Here is a 19,464-nt window from a genome sequence, read left to right as displayed (position 1 = left end):
CTAAAAAAGCAGGACATGACACAGCCAAGGGACCCTGGGAGTCCACCAACATCACTGTCTCAGAACCACTGCTGCTGGTATACAGCAGATCATACGATGTGCAAAGACTGGTCTCACTACAGACAGGTGAGAAGAACACAAGGGAGAAAGAGAATTAACTCAATTCCAAACAGCTGACTCTAGTTTTCAGAAAGCTGGTAAATATCCCTGTACGGTTAGTAACACAAAAATTTCCTGATTGCTTTTAGGTGCTTGAAGACATTGCATGTATGAACAGAAGGTCCTGGAACCCCTTCAAGGAAATTAAACCTTTTGATTTCAAATGACTGTGTACTTCTGCCAGCATAACAACACCTCTGTCTGCAGCTGATGCTTTTGCACAAGCACCATCTCAGCAGAAATCCTTCCTTTACAGGTTAAGCATTTTATTAACATCACTTAAGAAGCAGGTTATGTCAAAATTAAAATGATCTAATCAATCTGAAAAGCACTAAATGTAGTAATACATTAAATGTATATGCAATTGAAAACACCCTCAAAGGATGCCTTGCTCCTTCCTAAGCTCAGCTGTTTCTCTAGTCATGAGTCATAGGCCTTCCACAAAGAGATTTCAAATTCCTACCACAGAAACCCACAAAGAACACTTTCAAAAACAATGTGCTGCATACCTAAAAACACCTTTAGAAGATCTCAAATCCTAATCTTTCACAATAAAAAGGGAGATCACCAGTTAAACTGCTGCTGTCAAGTCCCACTATACATCCAAGTTGCCACAACAAATGTCTTTCCCCTGTTTTTCTTAGGCCAGTGAGTTACTGATAGATTAATTGATAGATCTCTTGGAAAAGTTAGCCGATATTCAAAATACATAAAGAACAGGAAAAATGCAAAGAGTGAGAAAGGTTATTATTTTCTGAATATAATCACCAAAAGTAAGAGGAGAGCTAAAAAGCCTCTCTGAGCAGAGCACTGATTCTGCCATGATATCTCAAAACATCTAACCTCTGCAGCTGAACAAAGCACAGGAGACAAAAATAAGTTTGGCAGTTAAGGGTTGAAGACAAGGAAGATATCAAGTCCTTAAGGGAAACATACAGCAACCATAACTGATAGGCAGCAACTTCACTAGCTATTTTAAGGACTCCTGTTTCCAAAACACTCTACAAAAACAAGAAGTACTACTTTGTGCACTATGTGGAAAGATGTAGGACAATTTTTCAAATATTAAAGAGTTGATATAAATAGTTGCTATTAATCATTGATACTCAAGCAGATTTCAAACTAAGAGGTGGACTCCTACCATATTATTTCCTTCACTTAATAGCATTTTCCCCAATAGCATAATATCTATTGTTAGAGCAAGGGAAGATTTAATAGTAAAAAGTGGGATTTTTAAACTTTGAAATCCCCAAACAGCAGCTCAGCTAATAGCAGATGCTGGCTCAGCTCAAGGGAATAACTACAACACAGCACTTCAGATTTTACTTTTTTTGGATTATGCACATGTTAATCTTGCAGGTAGGAAATGTCAATAAAACAAGTAAAAAAGTGTACATATATTTTTGTAATATTTACCAGTCATGCTGCTGTCTCTGTTTATTCCATTATGAAGTTTACAGTGAACAAATGCTGCATCAAATAACCATGATCCAAAGAGGTTCAAGATGCTGTTAACCTTTGGCCGGCGAGGAGCTGGAAGTGGCCGAGGCTCAGAGCTTGTCTGGTTTGGGCTAGAGAGTGGAGAAGTAGAGGAGGGTTGGTGCTGCACCTTTGAAGCATGTGCAGTAGTTCCCTGTTTGAACAGAAGAACAGATCAGCTCCTGGAATCAAGGAAGTTACTTCCTCTAACTGAGGAAACAGTCCAAAGGGTCAGCTCCTCAAATAGAGAGCATGAAATCTTACAGTGCTGGTTTTCATGGTGACTTTGTTGACAGTCACTGCCCGATGCCTGCGGTTGTGGGGTGGGGTGGTGTTGGTAGCAGTGCTCTGGGGCATGCTCAGCCTGTTCACTGGCGTGGGTGGCGCGCTGTCTGACCGGGGCCGGGAAATGCCTGTAAGGCCACGAATAAACAGGCTTTCAGCAAGGATTCCATGGGCTCACTCAGCAGGCTGCTAGTAAGCATAGAGGCCTTTGATCAATAGTCATGCCTCCCCCTGTTCCCCAAAACAGCAGTAGCAACAAAAACACCCCCCCCTATTTTCAATAAATGCATAAGCATATGAAAACAGCAATTACATCAGAGAAGCAATTGGTTAAAAAAATCAGAGGACCTCACACCTTAAGGGTCTGGGAAATAGCAGATGGGAGGAACCAGTCTAGAAGCAGGAAGAGAGAAAGGAGAAGGTTCACTTGCCAAAGACAATTTAACAGCACGCTTCTGCCAAAATTCAGATGCCGCTCACCTTTGTCTTTCTTGCCTGATCATAACTCCAACACCTTTCTCTGAGACATCTCTAAGATGTCTGGCCCTTAAAGACACCTTAGCTCACTAAATTAAGATGAAACCCATCCACCACACAGCTTTCTGCTTGGTTTGAGCTGAATCAGCTGCTGAACAGTCAAATACTAAGGCAGAACAAGAAAGCAGAGCAAGCTATAATTTTTCTGGCAGCAGCAGGACATTAGTCTAGCTTTTATCCAGTTTCAGAAAAATTCATAGTGTACAGAGCTCTTCCCTATCAGAATCAGAAGCAACTCAACATCTGAAAAACTTGAAGTGACAAACACCACTTCTGTCCATTTTAATGAATTCCAACACCCTTGTGCCCCATTTGAAAAATGAGGTGGGGAACTGCAGTGTGCTTGAGAATTTGACAGATTTTTTTGACTGTGTTAATTAAAGCACCCATGTACTTTTCATAACACATTAAAGAACAATTTGCTCCTGCTAAATCAGTGTTACATCCCAGGCAAAGTATGCACCAAGAAACCTATTGTTTCAGTATATCTGGCTGGAAAAGAGGATACAGTATTTTATCAAACACATAATGTAGGTATCAGGGAAAGCAAGATAAAACCCAGTATTTCAGCACTTGTGACAAAGGTAATGAGGTCTCCCATCAGCCTTCACTGAAAGGCTTTCTGCAGCTCTCAAGTCTGCCTGAGAACACTCTCACAATCCATACTTACAGCCTGAATTTAATTTCACTAAGAAATCTCCTATGCCCCAACGCATTGTAGTCTCTGTCTCTGCTCTCCAGGTGGGCTATTATCACTCTGGCTGCTTTATCTTGCAACAAGATCTTCAGAAGTTTTAAGTGTCTGATTCATAAAACCACAGAATAATTTGGGTTCAAAGGGACTTTAAAGATCCTCCATTCCATCCCCAGCCATAGGCAGGGATACCTTCCACCAGACCACATTCTTCCAAGTCCAGTCCAACCTGCCCCTGTACACTTCAAGGGGTACAAAGGCAGCCACAGCTCCTCTGGGCTAGGGCAACCTGTGCCAGGGCCTCACCAACCTTCACAGGGAAGAATTTCTTCCCAACATCCAGTCTAATCCTGCCCTCTGTGCCCCTAGAGCCTGCTCTTCTCCAGGCTGACTGTCTCATTCCACTGGCTGTTTTTTTTCTAATACTGTTTACATATACACTCTAGTCCCCTGCAATCACACCTCAGCTCACACTTATGGCACATGACATTTGTTTGCACACATTTAAGCAGAAAAGCAGCTGGAGACAGGCAGCTCTTCCACGTTTACAATAGCATGTATTCCCTGATGAACTTGCAGTAAGTCTGAAGCATACTGAGCATAATGCTTCAAATTTCAGGTACTCCATCCTGTTACTTAAAACTGACCAGCCAGAGTTACTCAGTTTCCAGCAGACACAAAGAAACACTACTTTCCTACTCAGCAGTAGTAGTTTCCCACTAACAGTAAGTAGGGGGAACTCTCACAAAGATCTGAGGATGACAGTCCAAATTCAACACCTTATTAAACAGGCACAACAGCAGTTGCCACAATGCAGTTGCTCAGTTGTGAGCACTCATAACATGCTAAAGCATAGCACTTGCCTTGGTGATTACATGGAAAGAGAAAAGAAGCCTTGTTTGGGAAAGAGATCCCTGGTTTTGTTTTATTTTATATTTCTGATTTATTTATTTATTTGCATTTGAAACTAAGGCCATCTACAACTTCATGCATTCAAATGTTACTGTTGTGTTTACAGATTTTTTTAGAAGTGATCTGAAGTCTCCTCCTCATCAATTCCAGGATATATTTGCAAATGATAAATTGCTATTGATGTATTTATGGAGAAAACAGATTTAAAGATAATAAAATAATGATTAAGTTAATATTCCTAGTTATCCATGGGTAAGACAGAAAGTATTACCTAGAAATGCATCCACTAAACAGCTGATTCCACGCATGGCACGAAAGAATATTTGAGGCAGATGTTTAAGGCAGGGGTACTGATTCAGTTCTTGAGTCATCCCACTCACATTCAGAAACTGCTCCTGAAATTTGGGGGTAGAGCTAATAATGGCTGGGTTACTCAAATCCACAGGATTACTGCACACAAAAAGAGCAAAATATATGTTAGTCAGTTTAAGAACAGCTGTTAAGATTTTAAAAACACTTGAAGATGCAATAGTTTAAGGCATTTGAATAATACCACAAACCAGCATCCAATATCAATGTATTTTAGCTATTACTCCATCACAGGAAGGCAATTTTCATTTCCTGGGTTGACAGCATGTAGTTACATGTAGTTACATGCCTTAATTTCAGACATTACCTAAACACACTGAACAATTTTAGTAAAATAAAACAAACCAGAGCACACACTTCTTAGACTAATTATTGCAGTAATATTAATTACCTATGAGGTCTTTTGAACTCAGTTAAAAATTGTTTATACTGTTAAAAGTTATTCTAGAAAAGCAAGCAACTAATTAAATATCAACAAACAGTGACAAGAAGGGGAGTAGATTGTAAGAGTTTGAGCAATTTTTCCTGACTGACTCAAATCCTGAAACAGTGCATTTGTAAACCCCAAATTTGAACAGTACAGTACTTGTGACATTAGTTCTACAAATTAGGAAACAGGGTTTTTTAGTTAAGAAGTAGATTTTAAACAGTCTAATGTTTATCTAGCTTTAACTATTAAATAGCATTTAGTATCAATTGCTTAATATTCTGGCCATTGAGACATTAATGTAATGTCATCTCCAAAAGTCTTTAAAACAAAACACAAAAATGCACATTTGGTGCATTTAAGAAAAATTAACATGTATGGTAAAATTACCTGTATAGATTTCTTCATAAAAACAAATATATAAACACCCATTTAAAAATAAATCATAGTCTAAATTTAACCTGGAGAATAAATGGAAGTCGTATGCATCTCTCAGAACTATTGTTCAGCTTTTCCTGTTTGTTATCTTGGACAAACAAAATTCTACTGAACTCTTGTTTTTCAGATCCCCAAAAATGCCAGACAGCTAAAATAGTTTTTAATTAACTGAACCAGTTTATATTTTTAAAGAGTCAGAGTTCAAAGTTGAACAACATCGCTCACAGCCTGCCCTGAGCTGCTGCATGGCACTGGTACAAGTCTCATTTTATCCTATTTAGGTGCTTCATCTTGGCAATCTCCAGAGAAATGCTCCATTTGTCATGCAAATGTATAGAGCTGATGCAAGAACAGGAACAATGGATGGATGCAATTACAATACCTCAGCATGTGTAAAAAGCGAAACCACGTTTGTGCAACGCACTCATTATCCATTTCAAGAGGAATCAGACCAGCATCTTCATCAGGAATTTTGAATGGAGGAAATGAAGGTCCATATGTAAAACGCAGCAACCTAGAAAGCAAGTCAGACATAGCTGTCCTTCAGCTCATACTCCAAAATTTAACAGTGCCTTTGAGCTCTAAAGGTATCAGCAGCCCCACAGGTGAGTCCGCAGGCAACAATGCAACATCCCAAGTTTTCCTGGAGATCCCCATTTTATACAATCACTCATCCCTCTTACAGCCTTGGATGGTTAATACCTGGAGCCTGCCTAAAGCTCCAGCCAAACCCAAGAATTATTAAGGCACAAGACCCCTCAGCAGCTCTCCCATCCCTTAGCCAGAGGGGTCACCATTTATCAGAGCCACATGCACATCTGACAGGATGTTACATGTAAAGGAAGAGGGAATTTTATTTTTTTTTTAAGAAGGAATTCAAGGCCTTATCCACATAGGTCTTTAGCTCAAGCTTTCAATGACACTAGCAAGCCATATTAGGTTACAGTTCTAAATTCCAGCTCATGACTGATGACCTACAACTGTACCCAGTACCCTGAGCAGCATTCACTGTTTACTTTGAAGCAGAACCACAGGACTTGTAACCCACAGTTCAGTGAGTTCTACAAAACAGATGCACCACATCTGCCAGAGGCTGGGATCTACAGACCAGCAAAGAGCAAATCAGTGATCCAATGCCATGAGGCCAATGCTTGGACAACTGGAGATGTTTCCCTAGAAGAGCTGTAACTACCGCAAGAGTCACCAGTGATCTTCACTGAGCTCTTGCTGTCTAATCTGACCCCGGATTCACATGCAGCTTCACACAATGACAGTTTCATTTCCCTGATCAACATAATCTTGATGTTTTCTAAAGGAATGAAAAAGAACTGCATTGGACCTTTTCAATATTCCAGCATTCCCAGAAATCAGTTTGTCTTTCCCTAAGCTAACTTCCTTGCAATGGTCAGGAAATGCCCCATTTGTCCTTACTTGCTTATAAAGGCATATAGTTTTACAGAGATAAAGCCATTACAACTAGGAGAAGAGGAGGAAAACAGTAGTCTGTGGTTGACTCCTAAACCAAGAGTCAAACAGGCTGAATTTCCATCTTGCACTTCTCCCAGCAGTGGGCACTACAATAAACTGCAGCCAATTAACACAAGTGTCTGAAATCACAGTCTATTTACAGCACCTAGCCTGGACAGAGAAGTAAAAGAGCTTTAGGACATGAGGCCTTCTCCAGATGCAAGGATGATGAGGAATCCATTCAGTGCTGGAGCTGGTGGTGCAGCTGCAGTGACAGCTGCAGATTGAGCTCAAACAGCTGACCCTGTGCATAACAGAGGGCACTGGACCTGTGGCCCAGCCAGGTGCTCAGACACTGCAAGAGCTGAGCACTCGGGAGGAAGAGCCAAGACTTGCATGAGCTTGGACTGTGAGGGATAAAAGCCCAGCAGTCTTTTCTTGGGGCTGCTCCTTGGAGGCTCCAGCTCAAGCTGTTTCTGTGTTTCTGTGCCAGGAATAAAGGGATTATGGAACAAGACATCTGAGACTCCTATGGGAAACCTGGGGTCGAACAGGTGATGAAAGCTGCTCTGCCTGTGAGAGTGGGGAGTGCAGGGAGTCAAGCAGGGCACTCCTTGGCTCACTGGAGCTGCTGCTGCACAGGGGCTTCAATCCCAGCAGTTAAAATCACTGGTGGTGGAAGAGTGACTGCCAGAGAGTCTTGGGATGGTCAGACTGGGAAGTTTCCTGAACACCAGAAATACACACATCTGTACTAGGTTGCAAATGCTGTCCAGCCCCGTGTCCACCTACATTTAGTGCCCAGAGGCATGACCCATGGAATGTTTTTGCTGAGGAATTACCTGGCTCTAAAAGACCCAAAAGAGCCTGGTCCAACCCCATGTATGGCCATGCCCCACACCACTGCTTGGCAACACAGTGCACTGGTCCAGTTCTCCCTATGACAGCAAGAAATCAGTTTTTCAAAGAGCATGGCCCAATCTTTAATGACATATGGGACATTTTCAAGAATGACTGAAGACAGACATAAGCTTTAAGCCACACATCCAAGACAGTTAAAATATACTTAAAGCATTTTAAATGGGGTAAAAGTAGTATCTATTGGTATGGTAACACAATCAAGACTCCAGTTTCATCTTGCTAAAAATCACAGCCAAGGACACAAATTAACACTGCATATGTGCACATATTTCCAGATACAGTTTTCCATATGGTTTAATTTCAAACATTTACTCTCAGCTTATTGCTAATAAGCCTATTCACAGAACTGTTTACTAAAACATTTTCATTGTCTGAATCTGGACCTTGACTGAAGTACTAAAAATAAGCTTAAAATATCACTGAACTTAAAGCAGCCAGACAGGAGCACAACTCTCCACATATCAGGCATAAAGCAACATTATTGAACCCAGACTAAAACATTCCAGAAACCCTGAAGATTCCTGAGCACCAACAGAACCAAGACTGTTAGTCAACACTGGGAGAGAAAGTGTAGCCAGTGTGTGGTACAGAACACCAACACATGTTTTGAGACAGAGCTGTTCTTTTCAGATCAGTGAATCATAAAGTATTTTCCGTTATGTAATGCTACATCTAACAAGCTAAAAATAGCTAAAGAAATGGTGTGGGAAATACACAGAACTTGTATTGCAGCTTTATTTCCAAGGGATTCAACAAATAGATGCATAACCTGGAAAAAACTATCCACACTTCCCATTTTGACAGGTAATTCAAAGCAAAAATTTTCAAAGTTATAATAAACCCTTGCAGAAAAATACACTATTGAATATGTCACAATGCAGCAATTTTAACACACCTTTGAACTTTCACAGAAGTAGGTAGACCCTCTTACAAGCAATTAATTCAGTTCTTTCCTCCAAGTGTGAGATTTGTCCCACGAACACTTATTACCAAAAAGACTTCAATATGAAGGGCACTGAGACACTCCTCACTGTTCAGAATCTTCTACTACTGCTGAAACTCTCCTGCAACCCCCACATGTGAGTGTTCCTTCTGTCAGTTTGCAGGTGACATTGAGGTGGGCAGGAGCTGACCTCCTGTCCTGGAAGGACAGGAAGGATCTCTAGAAGGATTTGGGCAGGCTGGATCAAGGGGCTGAGGCCATTCCATGAGGTTCAAGGAGGGAAAGTGATGGGTCCTGTCCTTGGGTCACAACAATCCCAGGGCTACAGACTGAGGGCAGAGTAGCTGGAAAGTGCCCAGTAGGAAAGGCCTTGGGGGTACTGATCAATAGCAGCTAAACTAGAGCCTGGTGTGGCCAGGTGAGCAAGAGGCCAAGGGCACCTGGCCTGTACCAGCCACGGTGTGGCTGCAGGACCAGGGCAGTGACTGTCCCCTGTGCTGGGCACTGCTGAGGTTCCTCTAATCCTGGGGACAGTTCTGGGCACCTCATGGCAAGAAAAACACTGAGGGGATGGAGCACATCCAGAGAAGGGAACGGGGCTGGGGAAGGGGCTGGAGCACCAGGAGCAGCTGAGAGAGCTGGGAGGGCTCAGCCTGGAGAAAAGGATTCTCAGAGGGGACCTTCTAATTCTCTACAACTACATGAAAGGAGGTTGGAGCCACCAGAGGGCTGGCCTCTTCTCCCAGGTAAAAAGGGACAAGACATGGGGAAACGGCCTAAAGTTGTGCCAGGGGACATTCAGATGGGATGGAAAAGGTTGTCAGGCTCTGGCACGGGTTACCCAGGGCAGTGGTGGAGTCACCAAAAGGTATTAAAAGACCTGTGGATGTGGCACTTGGGAACATGGGTTAGTGGTGGGCTTGGCAGTGCTGGGGCATGGTTGGATTTGATGACCTTAGAGGCCTTTTCCAACCTAAACAATTCTATCATATATGATCCTCACTGTTCCCATACCCAGCAAGATACAGTACAGCTCTTCTCCCCTACTCTCTAGGACAGAGAGTCTCTGGTCTGCCTCTGGCCTATCACATCCTGACTTCCACCCACAGCACAAGAGCCAGGCAGCTGTAACAGTTTCAGCTCCATAGGGTCCAAGCAGAGTCCAAGAGTCCTCTCAAACTCAGCAGCATGAGCACTAACAAGCACCTAATAATTTTGATGGTGACATACACACATTATGCTACACTAATATTCTTGAGTCATTCCTCAGGGTGTATGGAGAGTCATAATAATGGAGACTAATACACACACACGCTGCAAAGTGCTAAGTATCACAGAGGTGCTAAGCTTCCACAAGAACAGAGACAATCCAATTCAGATGTTCCCTTGCAGAACTAAGGAATACACACGCAGTCCAAGGGTTCTTACTTTGCATTGCTTATTCACCTTTGGATTACTGCACATTCCACAAATAAGCAACTCCAAAACATGTATAACCATGATGATCCCCATACATGCATTTATTTCCCTGGGATTTCTCCTACCTGGAAGTAAGGGCACAAATGACCTTGCTCCACTGCTCAACTACTGCAGGATGATGTCGCCAGTTAGCCACCATCTCTTTGGCAGTTTTCCAGTACGGAGGTGTTGGAAAGCACCGTGTACAGGCGAGTAACCACACCTCAAACAGCACGCCTATTAATTTCTCAGCCAGATTCTCAGCAATGCCACCTTAAAACAGAAACCAAGCACACCTTCAGTTAATGTTCCATCTAAATAACTTCAAATATCTCCCCAAAGAGGTTTTGGTTAAAGTGCAAAAAGTTTAAGGCCTTTTTTTTTTTTCATAGTTTTTAAGAGTGATCCTTGATTGCTTCCAACAGCCAATTAGCCTTTTTGCAAGACCAACTACAATAGATAAAACCCAGCCACATGTGTGCAATAAGGGACAGCAGGAATCCACCAATCTTAGGCAGTCTTCTATTGCACTGTGTCAATATTGACATAATTTTTTTTTAAACAGGTAAAACTGATATTAATATTTTGACTAGGCAGGCTGAACAGCAAAACAAAGGGGTTTCAGTGAAACAAACAGGGAACAACATTGCCTGAAACTGTTCATACCAAACTGTTCCTGTATAAAGTCATTGTCCTGCAAAAATACTATCAGGAAAACTCAGCTCCAAATCATTCAGTCTTTCCTGGCAACGCTTTATTTTGGAGTAATGGGGCAGAATTAGGAGTGAGCTATTGTGCTTTGGTAGCTCCTAAGAGCTTTTAATGGGTTCCCCATCCTGCTGGTAGCTAAATGTCAGGAAGAGCAGAAGTTTTTTCAGTAACTGAACCAAATGGAAGATGAACATGAACCTTGCACAGTTGGAGCTGCTAGAAGTGTGTCATTGATCTGAAGAAGAAATAATAACAAAACCTCCCAGGTTTCTCTTGCCATAATTGTCGACTCATGTGCCAACTTCTGGACAGCTTTCAAAACCTGCAAGCACAGTCTGATCTGACTGGATCCCGGATCTGGCCTGCAAAGAAGAAAACAATGCTCAAGAAACAGAACTATAAAGTGATGTATTCAGTAACACGAACTTTCAGCAGTTACAAAAGGAAACAAATATTATTGAGCAAGAAAATGAGCCAATATGCTTTTGTGCACCTCAACTCTGTCTCTAGGACTCCTAACTCTACCTTAACAAGCACAAGATGTACTGTAACTCTCTTCTCCATGTGAGGCTCAATACCTAGAGCAAGCACAGTTCATCATCTCAGATTTATCTTGGGCCAAACAATGACAATACAGTTGAGACATCGTGACATATTGAGACATACATAATTCAGAAGTGGCAAAACTAGGAGAACATATTGTTAACAAAGTAATTTAAATTCTTCCTTAAATTCTTCTTTAATTCTTAGTTCTCCTCTTGTTTCCAAGTCAACTCCTATCCCTTCTTCCTTTAGTCTCACATTCCTAAATAATGAACTCCGTCTAGATTTTCTGTAAGCAATTAGGAATAAGGAAGGAAGAAAGGAAAGTTTCATATTTTCTAGGTTTTTCCTGCAGTAATAATCAGATCCACACTGTCACTGCTGAGTCATTCAACACAAAGTTGTGCAGAAGCAGCAGAAAGCAGCATCACCTCTTCCCATCAGTTAGCCTGGACAAGGCAGAACAAGTACAAAACAATATTGTGACACATTCTGGACAGTATCTGAGGACAGTGGTAAAAACAATGAGGAAGCCTAAATTTTGAAGGGTGAAAGAGGAGATTACAAATTAGACTGTGCAGTATATATAAGGCATATTTCAACCTGTGCATCATTTCATCATCTTCCCACCACCACTGAAGGGATGACAAATAAAATCAAATTATTACCAGATTCCTACCAAACATTTTCAGTGTGGTATAACCCACAAGTCATGTTGTATAACAAGGACCTCACAAATATGCTGGTCCAGTAAATACTATCAGCTTTTATCTTGATAGCATAAATGTTGCGTTACAGTACTGGGAAAAAGATTACAAAGAGACAAGATAATATCTAATGCAAAACTGCACACAACTAGCCACAGTTCAGGACCTCAGTGGGTTGCTTGATGCTAGTGCTGGATCATAACTGAGAGTCTTTTGCAGAACAACAAACTATGGGACAAGTGAGCCCTGCCTTGCTTACAGCACTATTTTTCGCCTGAGCAACAACAGAGCAGATTGTTTCAACTGAAAGATATCCTTAATCTATATAAGCTTGAAGTTTCCAAAACTGCTTCAAGACTTGTTTCCCTAATCACTTAGGTAAACTGCAAAAAAACAGGGTTTAAATGCAAGCTAATGGAATACTTCTGCATAAATCTTGTAAAGGCAACTCAAAGGTTCCAGTCCACCTATGACTTCCTGTTGTCCACAAAGTGGACCCAGTGGCAAGCTCTGCTTGCACTATTTCTAGACTTCTAGATGTCTAGATTTCTACAGACCGTGGCCTTTTGGCCATATTCCTTCAGAAGTACTGCTCCCATGATTTCACACGAGAAGAATATGAAGTTATTACCAAAAAAAGTACTTTGGCAGTCACATGTTCTATGGTCTCTCAAGCAATTCCACACATTTCTGTTGCAGAGGACTCTGATATCTGTACCTCACTCTCCTGGAGAGACAATACAGGGAGAGAGAGTTCTCATATTTCCTTCCAAGAGTGTTTGTGACACTGAAACTTTATCTGACAGCAGTAACAACCACTACTGATTAAGTCATCTTCAAGACCTCTTGGATATTCTAGGGTTGCCAGAAATGGAAAGCCTGAGGGTTGCCTGGGGACTATTCAAATATGTGAACAAAGTATTTCTTCAGTGTGGACAGAAGGCCAGTGCAGGAGGGAAGAAGGCAAACATCCTCTCTCCCATCACTGCAGCAGATATAGGAAAGGTAACTTGACTCACTGAGCCTTCACAGTTTTATTTTTCAGCACCACACTATTTCAAGGACTGTGCACGTAAACATTTGATTCAGCTGAGCACTCAGACTAGAATAATCTATATGGACCTGCTCTGTCTGGGTGTACACAAACTCCTCAGATGCCATTTACACTGAAGTATTCACTTCAGGCTGCTGCATTTCACACTTCACTTATACATCACTACCTGAGCCTGAAGCCTTCACAGCTCTGGGCCACCACTTCAAAGGCAGTCAAACCAGCAGCTACATCGTTTCCAAAGAACCAGGATGAGGAAGGAAATTATTTTCATCATAACCTTCCACAGGACATAGGTCTTAGTATCTCCAACACAGGAACAGATTTTTCCAGGAGACAGTTCAATACAGGTTCCCATAACAGCTCCTGGGTAAGAATTCCACATGAGCCCATCAGCATCAGCCAGCTGCAGCAATTGGGTAAACCCAGAAATCATTCTCCTCTCCCCCACCACAGACACCTAAATCTGATTCTTTGTTTTAATTCAAGGCAGGTGCACACAACTCAGATCTGCATTTCATTGCAGTACAGAAATATCTCCTGTTGCTGGAGTGAATTCTGAACACAGCTCCCTGGAGGGCAAAACTTAAAAAGAGAATAGGGACTTCAACCTTAAGTGTTGACAGCAGCAGCCATGAAAAATCAGTGTTTAAGATACATCTCAGAGGCTCTTGAAGGAAAAACTACAGAACAGCTATACTACAGAGACAACATTTAAAATACTGATTTTTCAGCCCTCCCTGTCTCTATGTGTTAATTATTTCATTCCATTCATGTGTAGTCTACCAGCCTACATCAAGGTTCAACAATGATTTTGGGAGAGAAGGGTGAAGTGAAAGCTTGTGATAACAGCATGCAAGAAGCTGTACTACTGAACTGCCTGCTGCTAGGACCTCCCATGTGAGAGCAAGCAAGGGATCACAGAAACAAGTATTTAACGGACTACTGAATAATTCCTTCTCTGCTGTGCCAAAGGAATAAAGGATCCCAGACAGCAGACTGTATTCTGCACTTATTAAAGCTTAGAGACAATCTCCTGCTGCAATTTAACCCAGAAGCTTACTTTCCTCAAACTTGTGTCATTGCTTTACCCATCCTTTAATGGGAATTAAAATGCATCTTCACTATTAGATAATAGCAACAGCAGCTAAGAGTAGGTGGTAGACTTCAAAGCATTCAATAAACAGCAAAGAACTCCTCTGAATTTGCAGAAGTTATTATTCAAAATCCTTTATAAACAATGCCTTTATTAAAGTGACCCAAGTGCAACTGAGCACTTTGAAGGCCACCTGCAGTGATACATACTTAACACTGATAAAATCAGATTATTTGATACTTACAGACATATACTAAACATTGATCTGAAGTTAAGTACCTTTTCAGGGGGCACTGTTGTATAATCTTACTTATCCAGTACATATATCCAACAACAGCAGGTAAACTTGCTATAAACTACAAATAAAGTAATGATTTGTAATGATTTGTACACTCTGACAATGTAGCTATGTGCAGGACCTAGAAACATGTCTATCTCAACACCATAAAAGAAAGATGTCAGGCAGCAAGCACTCTGCCACGGGGCTCTTTCAAAACTACCAGTGAAGGACAGTCAGCATAACCATGCACATTTAACAGGCAGCAAGATGCAGGCACAGAGTAGCCACTTACTGCAAGATCCTTCAGTACATCACAAATGGTCAAATCTTGACTAATAAGGGCTAGGACTGCCATGATGGTCTTAGTTTATCTCAGTTTTACACAATGAAAAGCACATGGTCACACAGTGATGGTCTTCTGCTTTTCCCCTTACCCTCCAGTCATCCAATAGAGATGAAGCTCTTGGGACAGTAAACATTCAAGTATATGAACTGTGATTCTAATTACCTAACCATAGCAGCAACAACTTAATTTGCTACTGCAAAACTCCAGAAGACATTTGGAGAAACACCTTTCTCCTAAGCTTGCAGCAATAGCAGTCTCATTTTACTCAAGAGCCTCTGTGTCTCATGAGTCCTCTGACAGGTTACCTGCTGAGTATCAGTTGGAATCCCTAAAACTCACCTTGGTACAAAGAGGTTTTGGAGATGTTTGAGAATGCTTTGAACATAAAGGTTTGGTTCCTTAATGACAGGTAAAGGAATAGAGTCCTTAGGTAACACAAGAGCCATAATCCAATCTGTATACACATCCACACAGTATTTCACAGTATCGCCGTCCAAAGGGAGGGTCAGTCCATAACAAACCACCTCCATGGTCCATTTTACCTAACAAACACAAAGCAAAAGTTATTAAAAATAAATATTTGTAAGTAAGTACTGGTCAGAGGACCTTAGTTTTAACTCAAAAAAAACAACCCAAAAAAACAGTAGTTACATTGTATTGGCAATTCTGCTTAACGTATCCTGCAAGAAAACACCAAACCATTAACTCATATATCATGATATTATGAAGAATATAAATAAATGGCAAATCACTCTCTAAATCCTGAATCTTAAATCTAAACTGTGACAGAACTCTTCAGAACACACAAAAGCTGCTAGTGAAAGATTTTCAAATTCTAATAAATACTTGTACTATACAAAGATTTTTTTTGAAGTCGCGTACTGTTGCTTCAACACTGAAGGTAATTAGAAAGGTTTTGTGTTAGATGCTAAATTCCTTGGATTTGTTTTGAGTTTTTTTTGGTTGGTTTTCTTTAGCCTGAATTTCCTGGTACAGTAGCTCAGACAAACATTTACTATAAAGTCATAAAGTACACTGTCGCTATGATCTAGTTGCTAATAAAAACCCTATGTAGATTAATAAACTAAAAATGTAACACACCTCATGAAACTTGGGACAATAAAGAGAGAAAAAGAAAAGAGGCTACAGAAAACCATTAAACTGTCACTCTACCATGGAGGAAACTATCACCTCCAAGGAAAGGCACTTACTTCTTTGTCTGTTTTTAGTAAACTCTCACTTCCAACAGATGATGTAATTAAAGCTTGTCCAAGAGGACGCACCACTGCATTTGCCACTTCTCTCCCCACATTCTCAGGATAGCTGTGAAGTACACTGGTATTCCCCTGATCATTTTGAATGACAAGATGCAAGGATCTCCACTCTGAGTACATAGTGCCTCTATGCTACAATCCAAACAGCACCTGGGGGACAAGGAAGAAAAAGAGACAATTAATCAAAATATCTATGACATGAGTTAGCAAAACTGAAGCTGTGTATCAGAGTCCAGACTCTTGTAAATTCAAGATGTATATATATATATATATATATATATACTTTTGACAATCTAGAAGAGATTCCAATGGTTGTTTTTCATCCTTAGAATGTTATTTACACAGATAAGCTTTAACATGGCTTGATTACAGAGATTACAGCAAGTTTTGGTTCGGGACTATCAGCCCATTTTAGACACTTAAACTTGAGAAGTGACTTCACCTCACACTTCTGCTTGTACCATCTTTGCAGTACAGATGCTCCCATTTACACGATATCTTCACAGTTCTACAAGTATTCTGTTAATGAAGCAATGGCTGCAATTCATCCCTTGTTCCCCTTTTCACCTCAACAGCAGTTCAAAAGAGATAGCAGAAAAGTTCCAAGAAAACCTTAGTCATCTGAGAAGACAAAAAATTAGCCTCTTTAACATTCATGAGGTATTTCTACAGCAGGCACTACTCAAAACTGGTAGCTGAAAAATATGATTGAGCGATAATGAAGAGTGCCCTTTATCGGCAGTGAGTTCAGCACTTAGTGCATCACTAGCTTAAACCCAGCATCACTTTACAGTTTCATTATAGCACATACAGGTTTCAAATCTATGGCAGTGAGGCACATTTCAAATCCTTATAAAGTCAATACACACAGTGTCATTCCATAAAAATCTACATTTGTCCCAGACAGAAAAGCCACTAGGAAATATCCTAGGCAGTGCTCTCATAACTACACAGTTCTCCCTTCAATAACAATTCCAACACAAATGAAGTTGTGCATTTCTCCTCCCTGCCACTTGAGATCAGGAAGCCAAGTTGACCATGAACTAATCAGGTTTTTGCAGTGATGGGAGCTTGGGCTGGGTATTTTGACATTGCTGTGAAACCCCAACCAAGAGAGGCAATTAGAAGCAGCAGAAGTTAAGCTGTGCTCCTGCAGCCCCTCTCAGGCAGCAGTGGCTCGTGCTGCACCAGCAGCACACACAGCACCTGCTTTCTGTACAGGAGCAGGGCTGGGGGCCAGGACAGAACCCCCTGCCCTGGGAACGGGCAGGGCAAAGCAGCGCCAGTCATGGGGCTGCACTGGGCAGCTCTGAGACACCCACCAGCAACGACCAGCTCTGATCCACACCAAACACACCCAGAGATCTCATCTAACTCAGGTGAGAAACATCTGTGCCAACACAACAGAGCACTGAGGAGCCGGGGCAGAGGGGCTGCAGGAACATCCCTCTGACAGCAGAGTGCTTTGTACACGCTCACAACAACATTAAACTGCTGCTCGAGCAGGTGGTACCTGCAGCCTGAGCCACCAGAACTGGGACCATGCCATCTCCCTTTCCTCCTCTCCCACCAGAATCAGCAGTCTTTTATCCATTATCTGAGCCAGCTGACCACATGAACAAGGAAAACAGGGCTGGCACAGGAAAAAAGCAAGAAGTGTTCAAGAGACAGTTCAGAGCAGCTCAAGCTGTCACGGATGGCACTCCAAGATCCATTTGCCAACTACACTTACCTAGCACAATTTGAAAGCCAGTTAGTTATACAGGGAATATTTTGAACACTTCCCTTAAACATTCGCTGGCCCAAAACCAAACAAGAAGCCCGGCCTGGAAAAACACATTCCTAGGGAAAAGCCTATTTAAACAAGTCTGCCTATTTAGCTGACTCCCCAAATATTTATATTCAAAACCTATGCAAAAAGCCTGATGATTCCCTTGAAAGGGGACAGAAAAGCAAGGCAGCAAGATCTTCTCTTCCAAACTACATGCTTCCTGGTTTGAGGCAGCAATCACGTGTGTTCATCTGATAGTGAGTTAACCAGAGCAACAGTAGCCTGCAGGACATACAACCCCTACATCCTTCAGGGACCTTCCCTCCTCTGGGGGCTGAGGCAGGGGAAATGTTCATGTCACTGTGGTCAAAAACCTCAGGCTTAGAGAAAAATAGCAATTCCATGATGCGCTGGTTGCACGTGGAAGGGTGGGGGCAGAGCTGCCTGGGGGAACGGAGGGACTGTTCGCTCTCTGGGAGCTTCCCCTGTGGGATGGAGGGATCAATGGGAGGGCTGGTTTGGTGGCTGGCATCCCAGGTGGCCAATGAGAGAGTTGTTTCGTTTGCATATATCACATTGGTGGGGGCTGGGCCGCTCTTTTTCGGCTTCCAGCCTCCCTCGAAGTGCGGTGGCCTCTGGCCTGACATCCCCGCCCCGGCTCAGCTCAGCTCAGCCCGGCCCCAGCAGGACCCCGTGTGGCTCCCAGCTCTGCCTAGCTCAGCCCAGCCCCAGCAGGACCCATGTGGCCCCCGGCTCCGTGTGGCTCCGGGCTCAGCTCAGCTCAGCCCGGCCCCAGCAGGACCCATGTGGCCCCTTGGCTCAGTGTGGCTCCCGGCTCCGTGGGGCTCGGCTCCCCTCTCCACGTGGCATGGCCGAACGGCGGGATGGGGCAACCACCAAAGACTCTCCTTTCCCTCCCATTCCGAGGAGAGAGGCCCCAGATGATCCACGAGGCTCAGTTTTTTCAGCAATGACCTGGCATAGCTTCTTCACATCCTGGATGCAACTCTAACCCTTTTAATGCCTGGATACGATTCTCGACCTCCTGAGCTCCCCTGAATGAGAAGAAATAAAGCACAGGGTCTACAGAAGTCGACAGAATGAAAATAAAGTTCCTGATGGGAAGAGATTGAAAAGATGCAAATGATGAGTAGCTGAAAACCTTTTTTGTGGTGCTATAGGGGACTATGACTACACTAAAATTCCTTTAAACTGTGAAATATACTTGGGGAGGTTTAAGTGTTTGAAAAGAAGACCTTTTTGCTTTGAAGAAACCGAGGCTCTCTGTTTTGACACTGGAAATATGGACAGAGACATTTAATAGAAAAAGAGATGAAGAGAATTTTGTCTTTCAGCAGCTTGCCTTTAAAAGTGGTACCCCAAGTGTGCAACATAACCCATAGCACAGCTCTGGAAGGACTGTGAAAATGGGAGGAAATTCATAATTTGCAGTTATTTCCCAGGCAGGCGCAAATTGTGAAGGTGAAGACACCCCCTAAGCCCAAACCAAGAAAGGGACTTTTCTCTACACAGTGAACTGAAATGATCATTTAAGTAAATAACTGACTGAAGTGTTTCTGTATGTTGTTGTTAAGA

General features: G+C 42.2%; 2 protein-coding genes across 5 annotated transcripts in view; one reads left to right on the top strand and one right to left on the bottom strand.

Moving 5' to 3' along the window:
* Positions 1-19,464, top strand: part of NDRG3 (NDRG family member 3) — a 378,731-nt gene that overhangs the window by 274,871 nt on the left and 84,396 nt on the right. The window lies entirely within an intron of this gene.
* The window catches only part of RALGAPB (Ral GTPase activating protein non-catalytic subunit beta), a 64,521-nt gene that overhangs the window by 40,136 nt on the left and 4,921 nt on the right, over positions 1-19,464 (bottom strand). For all 4 annotated transcript variants that reach the window (XM_079321981.1, XM_079321982.1, XM_079321983.1 and 1 more), the window contains exons 2-9: positions 16,035-16,247; positions 15,163-15,365; positions 10,999-11,162; positions 10,176-10,362; positions 5,683-5,814; positions 4,338-4,516; positions 1,903-2,051; positions 1,576-1,792 (exon numbers count right to left, since the gene is read on the bottom strand). In XM_079321981.1, the coding sequence (XP_079178107.1) occupies positions 1,576-1,792; positions 1,903-2,051; positions 4,338-4,516; positions 5,683-5,814; positions 10,176-10,362; positions 10,999-11,162; positions 15,163-15,365; positions 16,035-16,217 (1,414 nt within the window). In that variant the 5' untranslated portion in view covers positions 16,218-16,247. The remainder of the gene's footprint in view (positions 1-1,575; positions 1,793-1,902; positions 2,052-4,337; positions 4,517-5,682; positions 5,815-10,175; positions 10,363-10,998; positions 11,163-15,162; positions 15,366-16,034; positions 16,248-19,464) is intronic.

Source organism: Erithacus rubecula (assembly GCF_903797595.1).
Source record: "Erithacus rubecula genome assembly, chromosome: 18".
Classification (NCBI taxonomy): domain Eukaryota; kingdom Metazoa; phylum Chordata; class Aves; order Passeriformes; family Muscicapidae; genus Erithacus; species Erithacus rubecula.
This window is presented reverse-complemented; position numbering and strand designations above follow the sequence as displayed.